Source organism: Callionymus lyra, chromosome 3, assembly GCF_982586985.1.
Source record: "Callionymus lyra chromosome 3, fCalLyr1.hap1.1, whole genome shotgun sequence".
Lineage (NCBI taxonomy): Eukaryota > Metazoa > Chordata > Actinopteri > Syngnathiformes > Callionymidae > Callionymus > Callionymus lyra.
The window spans coordinates 27,407,297-27,423,550 of record NC_141820.1 but is presented as its reverse complement, the minus strand read 5'-3'; the positions used below and the strand labels follow the sequence as shown (position 1 = coordinate 27,423,550).

The 16,254-nt window shown below is 39.6% G+C and overlaps 1 protein-coding gene across 2 annotated transcripts; it reads right to left on the bottom strand.

The window, feature by feature from the left end:
* Positions 1-9: 9 nt before the first annotated feature.
* On the bottom strand, positions 10-14,327 carry mkln1 (muskelin 1, intracellular mediator containing kelch motifs). Of its 2 annotated transcripts, none has more exons than XM_087787341.1 (18): positions 14,187-14,327; positions 13,274-13,343; positions 9,871-10,013; positions 9,117-9,205; positions 8,936-9,045; positions 8,100-8,292; positions 7,932-8,009; positions 7,662-7,727; positions 6,289-6,401; positions 5,992-6,204; positions 4,943-5,164; positions 4,743-4,872; positions 3,621-3,768; positions 3,168-3,282; positions 2,561-2,700; positions 2,294-2,396; positions 2,174-2,228; positions 10-1,789 (listed from the first exon to the last, which is right to left on the bottom strand). In XM_087787341.1, the coding sequence occupies exons 1-18, from the start codon at positions 14,264-14,266 to the stop codon at positions 1,668-1,670; spliced, it is 2,190 nt and encodes a 729-aa protein (XP_087643467.1). In that variant the 5' UTR covers positions 14,267-14,327; the 3' UTR covers positions 10-1,667. The 2 variants fall into 2 exon arrangements, with proteins under 2 accessions (XP_087643467.1, XP_087643465.1); XM_087787339.1 differs by having other exon boundaries at positions 7,893-8,009; positions 14,187-14,325.
* Between the last annotated feature and the right edge of the window lie 1,927 nt (positions 14,328-16,254).

Below are 16,254 nucleotides of genomic sequence, written 5' to 3'. Positions count from 1 at the left end.
GAGCAGGAGTTGAACAAAATACAATCTTTATTTCTTATGTACATTATTACACAACACGCCTGTTCCCGACACATTCACGGACAGAACCGGCTCGGGGGGCTCCGGCCGGGCGGGAAATCAAAGAAATCAAACCGGTGTTGAAGTGATGATGTCATCATTTGGCATATTTGGGCTCTTCTTCCAAACCATCCTTCACACACACAAACATGAGTCAGCACATTTCACTGCAGCTCTGAACAGAGTCAGATCCCTCGGCCTCGAGACGGATCCACTACGTCGCTCTTTAATTCTACCTCAGATTTTCGACGGCTGAAGATGTGACGCAGCATCGACTTAGCATTGACCAGACAAAAAAGAATGTGATGAGTGTGGATTCAAACAACTACTACTAAGAACAGTTTAATGTTTGTATATAGGTAGGCAGGCATTGGTTAGCAAAGAAATTGCTTAGAATGTATTGAAGAAATGTTGTTGCATGAAATGCAAAAAAAAAAATGCACCTTTTGAACTATCTCCATTTAATTCCACTTCATCACACAGTAGCTAACTCTGTGTTAGCAAACATGAATTAAATCAATTCTGTGAGAAGCATTTTCACTTCAAAAGTTCATATTACTGTTGTTTTGCTGTATTGTTTGATGGCTAGAAAGTCATAATCATCATCATTGTAAGTCTAATAATATATTTTCAATTTAGACTCAACATTTAATTCCCATAAATGTATTTAGACTCACAATGGATCATTTAATTTAAAACTGCTTAATCACTTTACATTCGGGTAGAAATATAAGCTGATCGTGAGACGATGCTAACTAGCAGCATTAGCATGTCTCTTCACACTGCGATGTCGTCTTAGCTGGACAACAAACCATAGATGCATTAAATCTGGTGAGTAAAAACTGAAGTCTTGCATGAGTCGACATTAAAATGTTATCAACGTGTATCAAGTAGATGAAGATGGAGTTACAAACGGATGTTAGATGGCGCGTGAGCGCCACCTATCTACAACCACCATGATAGTGAAAGTATAAATCTTAACGAATTTATCTTTTTTTTTTTTGTATTTCCACAATTTCAACACTAATTTAAAATAGATAGTTCAAGGTCAGCTAGCAGCAATTTAGCAATGAGCTAGCTTGAGCAGTACAGGAACGATGCGCTAAATCACAATATGAAAGGAAACGTTTTGTCAACCTTTTGTGATCTAAACTCATGATGACGACTTGTTGATGACCGGCGTAGCTTTTAAGATGAAACACATTGTTATGAATGCATCACATTCGTAGCAGAAGAGCAGGCTTTGGTTTGTAGTGACAGAGACGTGGAAAGCCTTGAGTTAATATCTGCGGTGAAACTAAAGACGTCGTCCTCACAGTCAACTTCGACAGTTGGTCGGAAAGAACTAGTGATGATATTCTGTCGGGTTCACTCTTCAACATCGAGATGTCGGTGCATTTGGGAGTGAAATATGCTGACACACCTTCGTCTGTGACGGACTGTGGGTTTGAGAGCGACCTGCAGGTGGCGACGTGGATCCCTGTTTCGTCGGTCTGCTTGTGCCAAATGAAAAACGGTGTGCTTGGCTACTGTTGGAGGGAAACAGAAAACACACGCAGTGCTGCTTGTTGGCGCTCTACCGGCGCTGGAGGGGGAAGGTGGGCGGTGCGCTAGAGGGTGATGAGGTCCACCAGGTTGCCCTTGGGGGGCGTCATGCTGTCCGGGAAGAAGTGGACCAGCGTGTCGAAAAGCTGCGTCCTCTGAGCGTACGTCTGGTCCACGTCGGAGAAGCCTGGGACGCATGAAAAGACGTCAGCTGACAAGTTCACAGTAAATTCATTCATTCATTCCACAGTGATATTAGCAGTAGCTGGATCTTGGAAGCAATGTTGTTGCTAAAGTGGTTAGATTTAAGCCCAATACTTAAAAAAAAATGGCCTTATTGTGTGTTGTTTTAACAATAGAGGTTGTGTTTGGATTGTTTTTGTTCTCTGGGGCAGGTTTATTGTCGATTTTTTGCTGGACCTGGCAACCCTTCTTAGAAGAAAAATCTTAGACTCCAGTGCATAGCTAAGCTAACTGTGATGTTTGACTTTAATTGGACATTTAAGTAAAATGAAGAAAGAGAAAAATATTTTCAACGTGTGTTTTGTTGGGAGGTGCTGGAGTCTCTTACCGAGGGGGATGAAGTCTGAGCCGGACTTGAACAGTGCTAACGGCAGGAGCTGAAACTGAAGCAAAAACAACCGTCAGCTCGTCTGTCGTCGTGACAACGCGTCTGCGTGGCTGCCTGTACCTCTTTGGTCTCGTCTGGGTTAGTGTGGTCCACTGTGAGTGACAGGTCGTCCTGCAGGTACTTGAGTGCACTTAGTGGTTCAGACAGCGCTTTTTCTTCGAACCTGACCAGATGAAACAAACAAAATTGCAATTGCACAGTTCTACCACTTGATGGCGTTAGAGGCGCAGCAGTGATTCTTGAACACTCATCGTTACATCAAACTGAATCGCGTCAGAAATGGTGACTCTCACAGCTTTTTTTTTTAAGAAGCCTGCAGCAGCTCACCTGTACTTCCTGATGAGGTATCTGCAGTGTCGCAGCAGGTATTCCTTTGAGGGGCGACAGAGTTTGAGGGACCAAAAGTCGTCCAGCCGCATCTTTGGAGAACATGATTTCCCCGGGTTTCCACCGAAAAGGTAGTGCACCTAGGGAACACACACACACACACCGTCTATGAATAAAACACTCTTTAATATATAATAAAATAATTCAAAAAAACATTTCTTAAGTGTTTATAACTATACTATTCAACATGGCAGTAAAAAGAAATATATACAATATATGTTAGCATAACTGTGGCTAATCTTTTGAAGCGTGGTTCAATATTTTTGTTGCAAAATATATTTCAAAAGAAAAAAAAGCAGAAGAAAATATCTGCGTTAAACTGCAACACATCATCAGCTGCAGGTTGATGATGAGATCACATCTGTAGCGCCACCATTGTGGTTCTTCTGTACTTATATTAATGGTTTCTATTTACTCAACCCAGTGGTCGGATCATTTAGAACTCGCTCATAATTCGAACACAAAAACGCTGACGTGTCTATTCAGTCGCACAAAACAAACAAGCGCGCGACTTCACAAGTGTCGCTTCGGCCAGCGATTGTGTTACCTTGTGCATCTCGTCGTAGACCAGCTGGTGTGCGAAGCGCGGACACGGCTCCTCCTCCGTCAGAGCCTTGCTTGGGTTTTCCTTCACCGCCTGGTCGTTCTTGTACACACAGGACCTGAAGGGCGACGCAGCAAAACGTCTATTACACAACCCCACGTGTGTGTGTCAACTACACTCACACACACACACACAAGCTCAACAAAAACAAGCAAACATTGTCACAAGTGTGTGTCTGGCTCAGAGCGGGCGGTGTGCTGGAACAGAGCAGGCAGCAGCAGGACGGCCTGTCCTTTTCCAGTCACTGATTAAAAACATGACACACACACACAGAACCAAGTGAAGTGTGAAGAGTTTGTGTGTCTTTTTCACTGCTTCGCCAGCGTCACGACAATCGCAGGAACATCAGTGAAATGAGGCGTGTGTGTGTGTGTGTTTTGAGTTTTGTTCTCCTACCAGTTGTTGCGTGCGATGTCATAGATCCAAAATGAGTTCCGGACGTTCTCCTCGCGCTTGTCTTTGTCCCGGCTCAGGCCCGACAGCACGTGGATCTCGTTCAGCTCGGGGTCGATGGTGGCTCGCTGCGTGAAGCCCGTCATCGGCACTGTGGACCAACGAACAGCAGACGGTCAGAACCACACAGCTTAAACAAGGGGTCAGTACTCCGCCGAGCGCCGCTCTATGTCGGCGCAATAATAACAGCAATATTGTAGCAAAAACCAAGGCTATCGAGAGCGTTATAGTTGATAAAATACGAGCCCGTTGCCATGGCAACAAACGCTGAAAGGATCTGAGCAGCATTCTAATTTAACAAAAGACAGAGAGACACAGTGTGGCTGGTCACGCAAGGTTAAAGAAAAATATTTTTAATTGTGATAGATTTCAAAGAGTGCAAGATGAACTTTCTGAGGTTAATTGACTCCAAAGATGAGAAGCAAGTCAGATGTTAGGAGAAACACTTAGGGAGAAAGATGATTGGACACAAAGAGGAAGACAATGACGAGGTTGATGATGAAGAATAAGTAATTTGTATTTATATAGCACTTTTCCAGACCAGGGTCACAAAGCGCTTAAACAATCAAAACACTACTTAATAAAATATATAATTTTAAGGACAAGATAATACTGAGAACAACACAGGAGTTCCAGAAAATCAAGGAAAAGCCTGAACAAATAAGAATGTCTTAAGATGTTTCTTGAAGGAGTCAGTAGATCATCAAACACAGAGGGAGAGGAAGATCGTTCCAAAGCTTAGGAGCAACAGTCTGGAAGGATTTCTCTCCTCTGGTCCTGAACCGTGTTCAGGAACCATCAGTAGATTCTGATCCACAGACCTCAGAGCCCGAGCTGGGGTATAAGGCTGGATCAGATCAGTGATGTAAGGAGGAGCCTGACCATGAATAGATCTGAAAGTAAGAACCAGAATTTTTAAGTTGATCCTGAAAGAAACTGGAAGCCAGTGAAGAGTTTTAAGGATCGGAGAAATGTGAGTTCTTCTAGTGGAGCGGTGAACTAGAGGAAGAGATGTGGAGGACCTGGGAAGACACACCAGTTCAAAGAGTAAGAAGATGAACTCACCCATTCCAGAGTCCTTCTTGGTTCCATCAGAGATGATCTCCACGTGGTCGCCATCCACGTCATAGCTGAAGAAATCATTGAGGTAGGTTTTCGACCTTTGACCCCCGAACACATACAGGCAGCGGTTTCTCTGAAAAGACGCACCACAGGGGTGTGAGCGGCAGCGTCCATGTGGTTGTTTTTAAGTGCGCTGGACTCACCATGTGGAACAACATGCAGTGTCCGATGCGAGACTGGATGTCTTCCGGCCCAGCGTTACACGAGTCTTCCCTCAACAGGCTCCACGTGCCGGCCTGGCAGTGGAAGGCGTACAGACCGCTGAACTGAGGCTCCGACGCCCTGCTGTCCTCCACGTTGCCGTTGCACGTTAGAATTCGACCACCGAATGTGTAGATCATGTGCTTCTCCGAGTCCATGCACATCTACAGACCCAACGTCAGATCAGGGACAACACTCAGTCTCTCTGCTACATATATTGTCAATATCTTAACCCCATGTTAGACTTGTATTAGACACTACAGGGTTCCTACAGCTTTAGGCAAAATATATTCATGACTTTTTAAATTGAAATAAAGGAAAACTTGACAATCAACCAAAATTAAAAAAAATGAAAAACAAAAAAACACCTCATTAATAACATGGGTTTAGAGACACTTTTACCCAAAAGTTTATGTATTGAAACAAAAAATACAATATCCTGCACAAAATACACGTGCACTGTACATGTTGCTGGTACCACCTTTAACGGTGAAGACAAATGTTGGTTGGACAAACTCTCTTTAATTCTCAAATAAATAAATGTAAACTTAACTGTTTTGTTAGTTATGCCATTGTGATAGTTTGTCAATCTGTAAACCATCTTTTTTTTCCATCCTTACCCATTTTAATAGACTGTTTTGAAACAAGCATACAATCTTAAAAGACTTTTGAAAATCAAGATATTTAAATTCCAACTATGGCTTTTCCAAAACGTATTTTATTGAATTTTCAATCATTTTAAAGCCTTTTAAGACTCTTTAAGGAACAGTAACCCTACACTAAATACGACAAAAGTTGATGGCAGTAAGAGGTTATTTTATTAGTGTAATCCACAACGTACTGCCCACTGACTAATTTTATGTGGTCAGCAGGAGCTTTAGATACAGATAGTTGTATGTAAAGAAGTTTGTCGGAAGAAGTTTTTGTGCTACCTTTTAGTGAAATAGATAAACTTTATTGATCCTCTGGATGGCAGCGAGTGTCTTCTTACCTGATGGTCAAAGACGAGCTTCGGTCCCCCATCTGTCGCTGTGTCTTCGCTAAGTAGCGTCCATGTGTTGGCGTCGATGTCGTAGCGGTAGAAGTCGCTCTTTAGCGTCTTGCTGTTGCGAACGCTGGAGTCCAGGTAGCGACCCAGGGTGTAGATCTGACGCCGCTGCGAGTCGATGCACATTTTGTGGCACGATCGAGGACTCGGGCCGTTCTGGAGGAGACGGGGCAGATAAAAATGATTGAGGTGTTGATTTATCAACTTAAATAAACACACGAGATCCTCCTCACTAGTCACCTCTTTCTCTGTGTCTCTGGAGAGACACGCCCACTGGTTCTCCTGAACGCTGTAGGCCCAAAAGTCAGCCAGGTCCTGTGTGCCGTCCCAGCCTCCAAAAACATACACGGTCTCTGAAGAAACATTTACAGGAAATTTGCATCACGAAAGGGTCTCATTTGAATGGTTAATTTCTTCTGTATAGCCATAACACCAAGTTTAAAGTTTAAAGGACACCGATATATCAGCAGGTTTTTTGTTTTACCCTAGTGTATGGATACTCAACAGCACTGTATTATTTTTTTTGTTGGTTTTTAAATTTGACTTTTAAATTATATTAACACTATGATTAAAAGTTCCTTTTTTTAAAGTGTGTATCAAACCATTTAAAAAAAAAAAAATCAGAATCAACTTTCAAATATTCTCAGCATTTGTTCATATTTTTATTGCAAATAAAATTCTGGCCGCTAGATGGCAGCAGTCATTACGGCCACAGCAGCTATAGGAAAAATGCAGTCCCTTTTCATCCCGGAGATGACTAAGAACAAGAGGATACAGTTGACTCCGACAGCTTTCAAAGCCAGTGTTTGGACATTTTTTGTTAAAACAAAATGAGTAATTACGACTTCAAGAGTGTCTGCTTGTATTGCAATACTACAAATGTATTCTTGTACCTTAAAGTATTGCAATGTTTTTGTATCTTTGCCCCTGTATCATGATACTGCATCATATCACCAGTCTTGTCAATACACAACCCACTGGACAGAGTTGTTTCACGTGTTTGAGTTTAACGCAGATTTGTCATTGGGGATCACTGTAGTTTGTTAAAATGCAATTTTTCAGTTGATACCCTTCCATAAAGTTGAAAACCTCTGTTTTGTTTTGTCTTTCTGTTCCCATTTAAACTGTTATTACATTTATGTTGAATAACTGTAGAAGTGGAAAATGTTACTTGGAAAAAAAGGGAAATGGTCTAATAGAACATTTTTACCACTTTCTATAACCATAGCATCTAAATGCAAAGTGTCAGCTGTAAATAATTATAGTCATAAAAGGGTTGAACTGTACTTGCACTCTATTTAAAGGAGAAGAAGCTCATGTTTTAATAAGTACGTTTATATCCAGACTTAATCTGCACTGCCAATCAGAACACAGAACCAGCTTCTTGTGCCAGACACGTTGACGGGAACATTGAGCGACTAAAACAAAAGCTGTGAGTCTGTCACGTCACGACGCTTGAACATTTTAAGAATAAATGCCCTCCTCCGAGAAGACGGCTCGAGTCTGGCGGAACTGTCGGGAGCATAATTTGTTTAAGGGGAAATATGTCTGCAGAGGAGGGCGTGAGTCAGCGCTCTCTCTTAAACTGCCAAGTCATAACGCCGGCGTCTCACCCGTCTGGACGTCGATAACCATTTGATGGCCTCCTCTCATCCCCGGCCTGTTGTCGTCGCCATCACCTGCACGGGAGGAGAGGAAGACGGGGACAATGGAGCGTGAGAGAAGGATGACGATGATGGCGAGGATGATTGTGAAAGAGGGAGGGAGAGCAGCTTTAGCAACAGAGCCACACGGCGTCATTGACATATTTGGACGGGAACTCCCGCATCAATGATTGCTCTCACTGTTCATGTCGTCTCGGTTGATTTCTTGGGCGCTTGTACCTTTGTTGCATTTTGGGATGATCTGGCTCCAGCACGGCTTGTATTCCTGCTGACTGATGTACTGGTTGAACAAGCCGTCTGCAGCCACAAAAAAAAAACGAAACCACAAAAATCAATGAAGTGGATGAAAAAGTGGACGTCAAGGTAGAAGTCAAGAGGCGGCCGTACCTCTCACTGCTTTGTCGATGAGCTCCTCGCAGGCGTCGAAGTCGCCCTGTAGCACCAGACGGTCGTGCAGGTGGGTGAGCATGGGGTGTTCAAGTGCTATCCGAGTTTTCTTCTGTAGCGACTCGAAGGCTTCGGTGTAGTTGTGTTGCCGGAAGTGCTTGAGGCAAAGGCGGATGGCTTCCTGTTCTCTGTACTGTAATCCCACACAATTCAATAGGTAACTTGTCCCACACACTGCTCAATAGTTTACTTAAGTTTCAGACTTAAAAAAACAAACATGTTTAACCAGCATTAGATTTAACATATTTGTTTGTGGCGCCCTCCACTGTAAGAACAGTGTAATAGCATAGTTATGAAAACAATTATCTCCAGTTGCAGAGTCTACAAGTGCACTTGACTACATGATAGTGAAGAATGCAACAGAACGCAATTCTATCTCTGACCCAAAACTAAAAACTGGTGTGTTAGACCTTAAAATAGAATTACAAATATATGAATTAAAAGAAAAGGAGAACACTAGAGATTGAAGAAGATTGATGCATTAGGCCTCCCTGAACAAACCAATCTATCAAAATACCTTTGGTAGATTTTATTATGATCCTTTAGTTAACCTTGTTACTGGTTAAGTACAGCTTAAAATAGCTGGAAAACATTATGAAGTAAAAAGATGTTCTTAAAATACATACATACATACATATTTACTAATCACACTTTGTAGGTGTACATGTACGTTTCCATGACAAACAAATGCACACACACGCTTTGCTACAAGTGGTGTCAGAAGTAGGGTGTCCAAGAGTGAAGCCAATAGCATCTTCACGGAAAAATCCTCTCACCTTGCTGTACCAGTTAAGGCAGGGCTGCACCACGTTGGGATCTTCTACTCCGTGGAGCTCAATGTACCAGATGCTAAAGTTAAAACTAGGACCCCAGGACATCAGGGGAACTGGAAAAGAACCGTGAAATGAAGTTGAACAAGTTGAATTTTTTAAGATGACGCACAAAGATCAAACTCACCTATTTTGACAAACCGGCAGGGAAACATCTGCTCGTCAATCTTGTGCTTTAAGGTGAATGTTTCCTTGTTGTAGTCGTTCTTAAGGCCACTAGGAAGGAATCAAGGAGAAGACAAAAATGCTTTTATTTTTCTCCAGTTTAGGAATGTAGTTGTATCATTAATTTGAGACTACAACAAAACCTGAAATGTTGAACTCTTTGACAGCCAAAATGTTCTTAAAGTACACGGTTTTGATTTATTTATGTACCATCACGTCTGTGAGTATACTGACGTGTTTGAGGGCCCTCTACATTTTTCATGCTTCATGTCATGAAACGAGGCGGAAGAAATCCAAGTAGGTTTGATTAAAGCTTTAAACCTTACTTAACATTTTAATTGTACTGTTGCATACGTTTAGCATTTTTTATTTTATTTAGTTTTTCTTCATCTTGAGGATTTTACTTTTCAAATGAATAATACTAAAACTAATTGAAAGAAAAATGAGCCAGTGTTTTTTGAATCCAACTGCTAAAGTCAAGAACATTTTAAATAATAAAATAATAAAGGTTAGACAATATCAATATTTTTTTAACACTACAGTCCAACTTATGATGGTATACATTGTTTTTTAAAATGTTTTCCATCCAAAAACCAAGTGGAATCTGTTTTTTTAATTAACGTGTGCCTCCTCATCACATGACAGCTCATCAAATGTATAAAATAATCATGATCAAGATGAAAAACGACTGATAAGTGTGGAGTCGACGCCCTCACCTGGACAAAAGCTCTGTCATGTTCTGTTCACTCATCCCACCAAACACTTTGAACTTCTTCAGGTTGCAGACATGGGTTTTCTCATACTTCCCGAAGGTGATGCTCTGAACGATCGTGGGCCGTTCCAACTTCAGGATTAGAAACTGCAACGAAGGACAGGCAAGCGCTGATGAGGAACTTGTAAACAGGGAACAATGACAGGTAAGATTTCACTTTCAGCCACCGTCCGCAACAGTTATTTAACAAACAATGACTAGAGCAGTTGTTGTTCGTTCCTGGAGATGTTCTCGCCTTCAATTTGAGAGTAACTAGTAGGACAGTAGGTTTTCAAGGACACGATTTATAGAAGTGCATCATGCACTCTGGGTTATTTGCCTGATTGAAAAGCCACAGCTTGTTAATCTACTAACAAAGTGATGCTAAACGACATACAGGATTCTCATTGACGTCAGCTCAGGGACGTTTTATTAAAGCTTCAAGAGCAACATTTAGTCACTCCTACGGGAAAGAGGTAGAATGCAAATGAATGTCAGTATAAAGATTTTGAGTGCAGAATCGTGAAATGACCATGTTGTGGTTAAAACATATTGTATCTTTATGTTTTATATATTTATTAAATTCATTTTTCGTATGAAGATTCCTCAGTACTTGACTTGTTGCAAAAATATATAGTTGACAGTCATTTTAGGAATCTTTATTAATCATATACAACAAAACAAAATAAAACTTTTAAATTTTATTTTTAATAATGTAATGGTATAATTATAATTGTGTGATTACAATAATATACCTAAAAGATCATTGGCAGGATCTTCCTCCTTTTAAAAAGTTTTTTTTATTTTTTATTTAATTTTAGTTTGTGCTTTGGCATTAGACTTAGATGCACCCTACGTGAGTATTATCTGAGAACTTGAGTCGGGCATAGCAGAATATACAGACCACATGACTCTTGAAGATACTGTAGATAAAATAAAAAATCCTCAGTCATAACTGCGATTTTGTTATTTCTTCAGTTGTTGAGGATCTAGTTGTTTGTTTAATGGCAACAAAAACAAACACTGTGAATATGTGTATGTTATATTTAAATTAAAAAATATATATACAGAACTGTGCAAAGGTTTTAGGCAGGTGTGAAAAAATGCTGTAAACTTAGAATGCTTTCAAAAATGGAAATGTTAATAGTTTATTTTCATAAATTAACAATATGCAGTGAATGTACAGAAGAGAAATGTCAATCAAATCAATATTTGGTGTGACCACCCACGCCTTCAAAACAGCATCAATTCTTCTAGATACACTTGCACAAAGTTTTTAAAGGAACTCAGCTGGTAGCTTGTTCCAAACATCTTGGAGAACTAACCAAAGATCTTCTGTAGATGTTTCTTAAGTCCTTCTGTCTCTTCATGTAATCCCAGACAGACTCCATGATGTAGAGATCAGGGCTCTGTGGGGGCCATACCATCACTTCCAGGACTTCTTCTTCTTTATGCTGAAGATATTTCTTAATGACATTGGCCGTATGCTTGGGGTCGTTGTCCTGCTGCAGAATACATTCTGGGCCAATCATACGCCTCCCTGCTGGTATTGCATGATGGATAAGTATCTGCCTGAATTTTTCAGCATTGATACCATTAATCCTGACCAAATATCCAACTCCATTTGCAGAAATGCAGCCCCAAACTTGCAAGGAACCTCCACCATGTTTCACTGTTGCCTGTAGACACTCATTATTGTACTGCTCTCCAGCCCTTTGGCGAACAAACTGCATCCAAATATTTCAAATTTTGATTCATCAGTCCAGAGCACCTGCTGCCATTTTTCTGCACCCCGGTTTCTATGCTTTCGAGCATTGTTGAGTCGCTTCGCCTTGTTTCCATGTCGGAGGAATGGCTTTTTGGCTGCAACTCTTCCATGAAGAATATCGCGATTATATCGCAAATGCGATTAATCGTTCAGCCCTAATGAAGACCACTTCTGGCCAGACTTCTCCGGACAGTAGATGGGTGTACCTGGTCCCACTGGTTTCTAAGGTGATGGCACGACTGGACATCTTCCTATTTCGAAGGGAAATAAGCTTGATGTGTCTTTCATCTGCTGCACTAAGTTTCCTCGGCCGACCACTGTGTTTACGATCCTCAACGTTGTTTCTTCGTGCTTCTTCAAAAGACCTTGAACATCTTGAAACCCCAGTCTGCTTGGAAATCTTTATCCGGGAGCAACCTTGCTGATGCAGTAGAACTACCTTGTGTCTTGTTGCTGTGCTCAGTCTTTCCATGGTGTACGACCTTTGACATGAAACTGTCGTCCACAACCTCAGCTTGGTAGCAGAGTTTGGCTGTTCACCCAGTTTTATGCTCCTATACAGCTGTATCTTTTTCAGTTAGTGTTTCAACCTACTTGTGAAATTGATGATCATGAGCAACTGTTTGGTATCATTGGTTGATCATACGCATCACTAGAATCCTAGAAAACCCATGACTTTGTGCAAATGTCCTTCTAAGAATTGAGGCTGGTTTGAAGGCAAAGGGTAGTAACAACAAATATTGATTTGATTTAGATTTGTCTTTGGTTTTCTCACTTTGCATTTTGTAAATTGATAAATATAAACAACTTCTATTAATATTTTTGAGAGCAAATTTTTCAAGTTTTCACACCTGCCTAAAACTTTTGCACAGTACTGTACATCCAATAATTTTTATTTTATACACACTTAAAATATAAAAGCACTATGGTACAAAAAAAACATGATTTGAAAGCTAAATGAATAACTAAACTAAATAAATATATATATATATTTTTTAAAACGTTCCTTTGAAGTCCAGGTTACTATGGTAGTAGACGACCTCTTTAAACAATTATTTGCCTTGCCTTTGATGATTCATAAATGTTTAGAAATCAAAGAGTTTTTTTTCTTTATTCAACCTAATAAGTTACACAACAATACATTTGTTCATCCTTGATTGACCACTAACATATAAGTCATAGAAACGACAATGAGCAAAATGATAAGCCACAACAAGATGCTCGTTTCTTCAGCACTACGAAAAGAAAAGGCAATTACATGTTTACTCTGGGATGCTTTCTCTCATTATTACAACCTGCTTTCAGCGAGAAAAACATCAGGTCTACGCTGGTTGCCCGGCAACCTCCTCTGGCCATTTACTGCTAGACAATACAGGCGCCAAAGTGTCATAACATCCACCCATTGACTGCTACAATGAGATTTTTTAAAAAGGCAACGGCAAACAAAACATGCTCAATTTTGGACACCTCAGGGTAAAGGGAAAACGATATTGGGGTTTAAGATGCAGATGGAGCTTTAGGTAAAATATTAAAGATACATATCAGTGTTAAAAACGACAATGTTTGTTATGGTTCATGTCAGTGAGAACAGAGGACTTACCTGTGGAGGGTAGTTGCTCTCTGAAGACCACCTGGAAGACTGGTCGTTAGGTTTGTCCACCAAAATGTTTCTGAAGAAAGAATGCAAACACACGTTAAAACCAGGTCATGGCTAAGCAATCTGAGAATTTAAAAAAAGTTTTGCGATTGTGACAAATATTATAAGACAAATCATTTGAAATAAAACCTGAATACTTCGTTGTTTACATACTGACTAACTCGAATAGAGCAGACCAGGTATAGCTATGCTGTAACTGACATTTTCTGTGATAGACAAGTGGAACAGCGGGTTTGAATAACTCGTAAATTCCTGTGAACATATTTTCAAAAAGCCTGGACGATATACATTTAAAACAAGCTTTCATTTCTGTGAACAGCGGTTGAGCTAAAGTAGACGCTTGTTTATCACACGGCTGCACACAGCAGATTCAAAACAAAAGGTTAAATAAGTCATTCCGGTGTTATTGTTAAAACATTTGTAGAATCTCGTTATTTAAACAAATAAATGTGATTCATATATTCAAGTAAATGGCTTTAGATTACCTAACAGACTTATAAAACATACATAACAGATAGTGTTGCGGTATGTGTTTACGTTAGAGGTGGGACTTGTCAACAATTAAAAGAATACATTAAAGATTAAACTCAAAACAATAAATGCGTAATAACACGAAAAAATTGAACAATAAACCTTTTATTTAACGACAGTTTTCTTGCATTTTAAATCGAAAGGGATGCGAAGATGTGAAAATCAAACGTCCCAAATCCCCGAGCCTGAGCTAACACTTGCTAACACTTGCTAACGAGCGGGCAGATGAGCGAGGCCGGCCGCGACCAGCAGCGATGGACCGGGTCAGGTGGAACTATACGAGCGAATACTGTGTGCGGGACCAGGCGACGGGCGAGGGACTTACTCGGGCAAATATGTCGAGGAATAAGAACTCCATTTAAAAACGCTGAAAGTAAGAACTCTGCTCTCAGGGACGACTGCCATCTTGATGCTGAAAATAACAAGCAGAGGGCGGTTAGCTAGCAGCGCTCGCCCTTAAAGAGACAGTGCACTGTTTTCTTGTTGACGCTCCGAACAAACAAGTAAACACAAATAAGCAGCAGCTGCTCGAAGGATGGATGAAAAAATGTGTTTTTAATTAGTCATAGAATTGCTTGTGCCATCGTCTCCACTTTTGCTGACAATTCAACCTCATTATTTGTATTTATTTATATCATTAACAAAGTGTACTACATTGTAAAAACAAATTAAAATGTATCTGTATAGTTATGTCATGTTTCCACGTATTTAATGCTACTATGACTGGAAGTATTATTTATATTCTACGATCATATTAATGAAAATTTGAAAAACATTTAAATTAGACATTTAACAAATTAGTGCAGACATGACACACAGCAGTAAACAAGTAAATGCATTTTAAAAGACAGAAGCAGTGGAAGACAGTAAATGACCATAACACTTTAAAAGACTACAATACATTAAAACGGAGTCGTATATACTGAGGTGCATCATCTGAATACAGATACTGTCAAACTGAATGTTTAGCTCTAGCTCAATTGGTCTCAAGCTAAAGGTTGTTTTTTATGTTTTTTTCCCGTCTGTTTTCGTTTTCGCCTTTGTATTATTGTGTTTCTGTGATCACCTGATGGGTGACTTGAATAGGAATATACCCTGTTGTATGTTTATTACATATTATGGATATGTCATCTATGGTTGATGTGAATTGACAATAAACAGAAGTTAAAAAAAACAACCGAGTAATAAAATGTGTAGTGTTAATGACAATTGCAAATGTTTTATAATGGATTATGAAAGTACATGTAGTAAAGCTAAACATATTGATTCCTAGCCTGTTAACACAAATTAAAACATGCTGTTTTTTGGACCATTCATAGACCAAACAGGTGCTTGAAAAAAAGTAATTTTACGTGGGAGTTGGTTGACAATGATGAGGGTATGACAGGGGTGAGCAAACCTATAGGTCTATGGCTGGAATACAATGTTTTTTATTGTACTCTGCAACCTTTATTTTTAAGTATTGACATTTTATGAACTTACTGGTGCCGATCAAATATCTGTCTTTGATCAAAAGACATTTTTGGCTTTGTTATCTCTTCTCTGACATCGTGAATGAGATTAAAACACAAGTTCAGAGAAGCTTTTTAGGTATAACTTTATTTGATTTTGAAATTGTTTTTTTTCCAATTAGCCACAGCAATACAGCAATTTTTCATAAAAAATAAATAAAAATAAAGGTTTTGCAAGTCCAAACAACAGAACAAGTCAAGGTTTTTTAGGTTCTGCAAGTTATTCAGATTCAATTCTCTCCGGTTTACAAGTGTTTCCTCTGAATGGTCTGGTTTGTACAGTACAAATCCATTTGTTTAAATGTCAAATTTTCGTCATAGTTTATAAAATGACCAAACAGAACCACCAAGCTCTTCATAACCTTTCTGTTGAAATGCAAAAATATCCTTGCTAACAATGACTTTACTGAACGTCATATTTTCATGGTTGTGCAATTGTGACCTGCAAAAAGAAAAAGAAATAAGACAATAATAACAATAATGTAGCATGAAGACATTTTCAGAAGATACAAGCATTGGGACTCGATCTATCAGTGTTATATAGGGAGATGAAGAAGAGAGTGCAGGCAGTTGGGATGGTGGTGTATTGTTGAGAACAGAATCAACTATAATAAAAATTGTTGTTATCACATTTTACGACTTGATTCTCTTTAAAATTAAATGCTTTTATATCAAACAATTGAATTGTCTAATTTTTCCATCCCTCCTTCTTGATTGTATTTAAATACAATGTGAATGAAATGAAAAATCTAGTTCATTTTTATGCTCCCCTCAGCTAGGAGACTGAGATCAACCTGGACCAGAACATCACGGTACAACAACTCATTCTACCTGTTGTCGGGATCATGACTATTATTACATTTTAATTTAAATTATTTTATT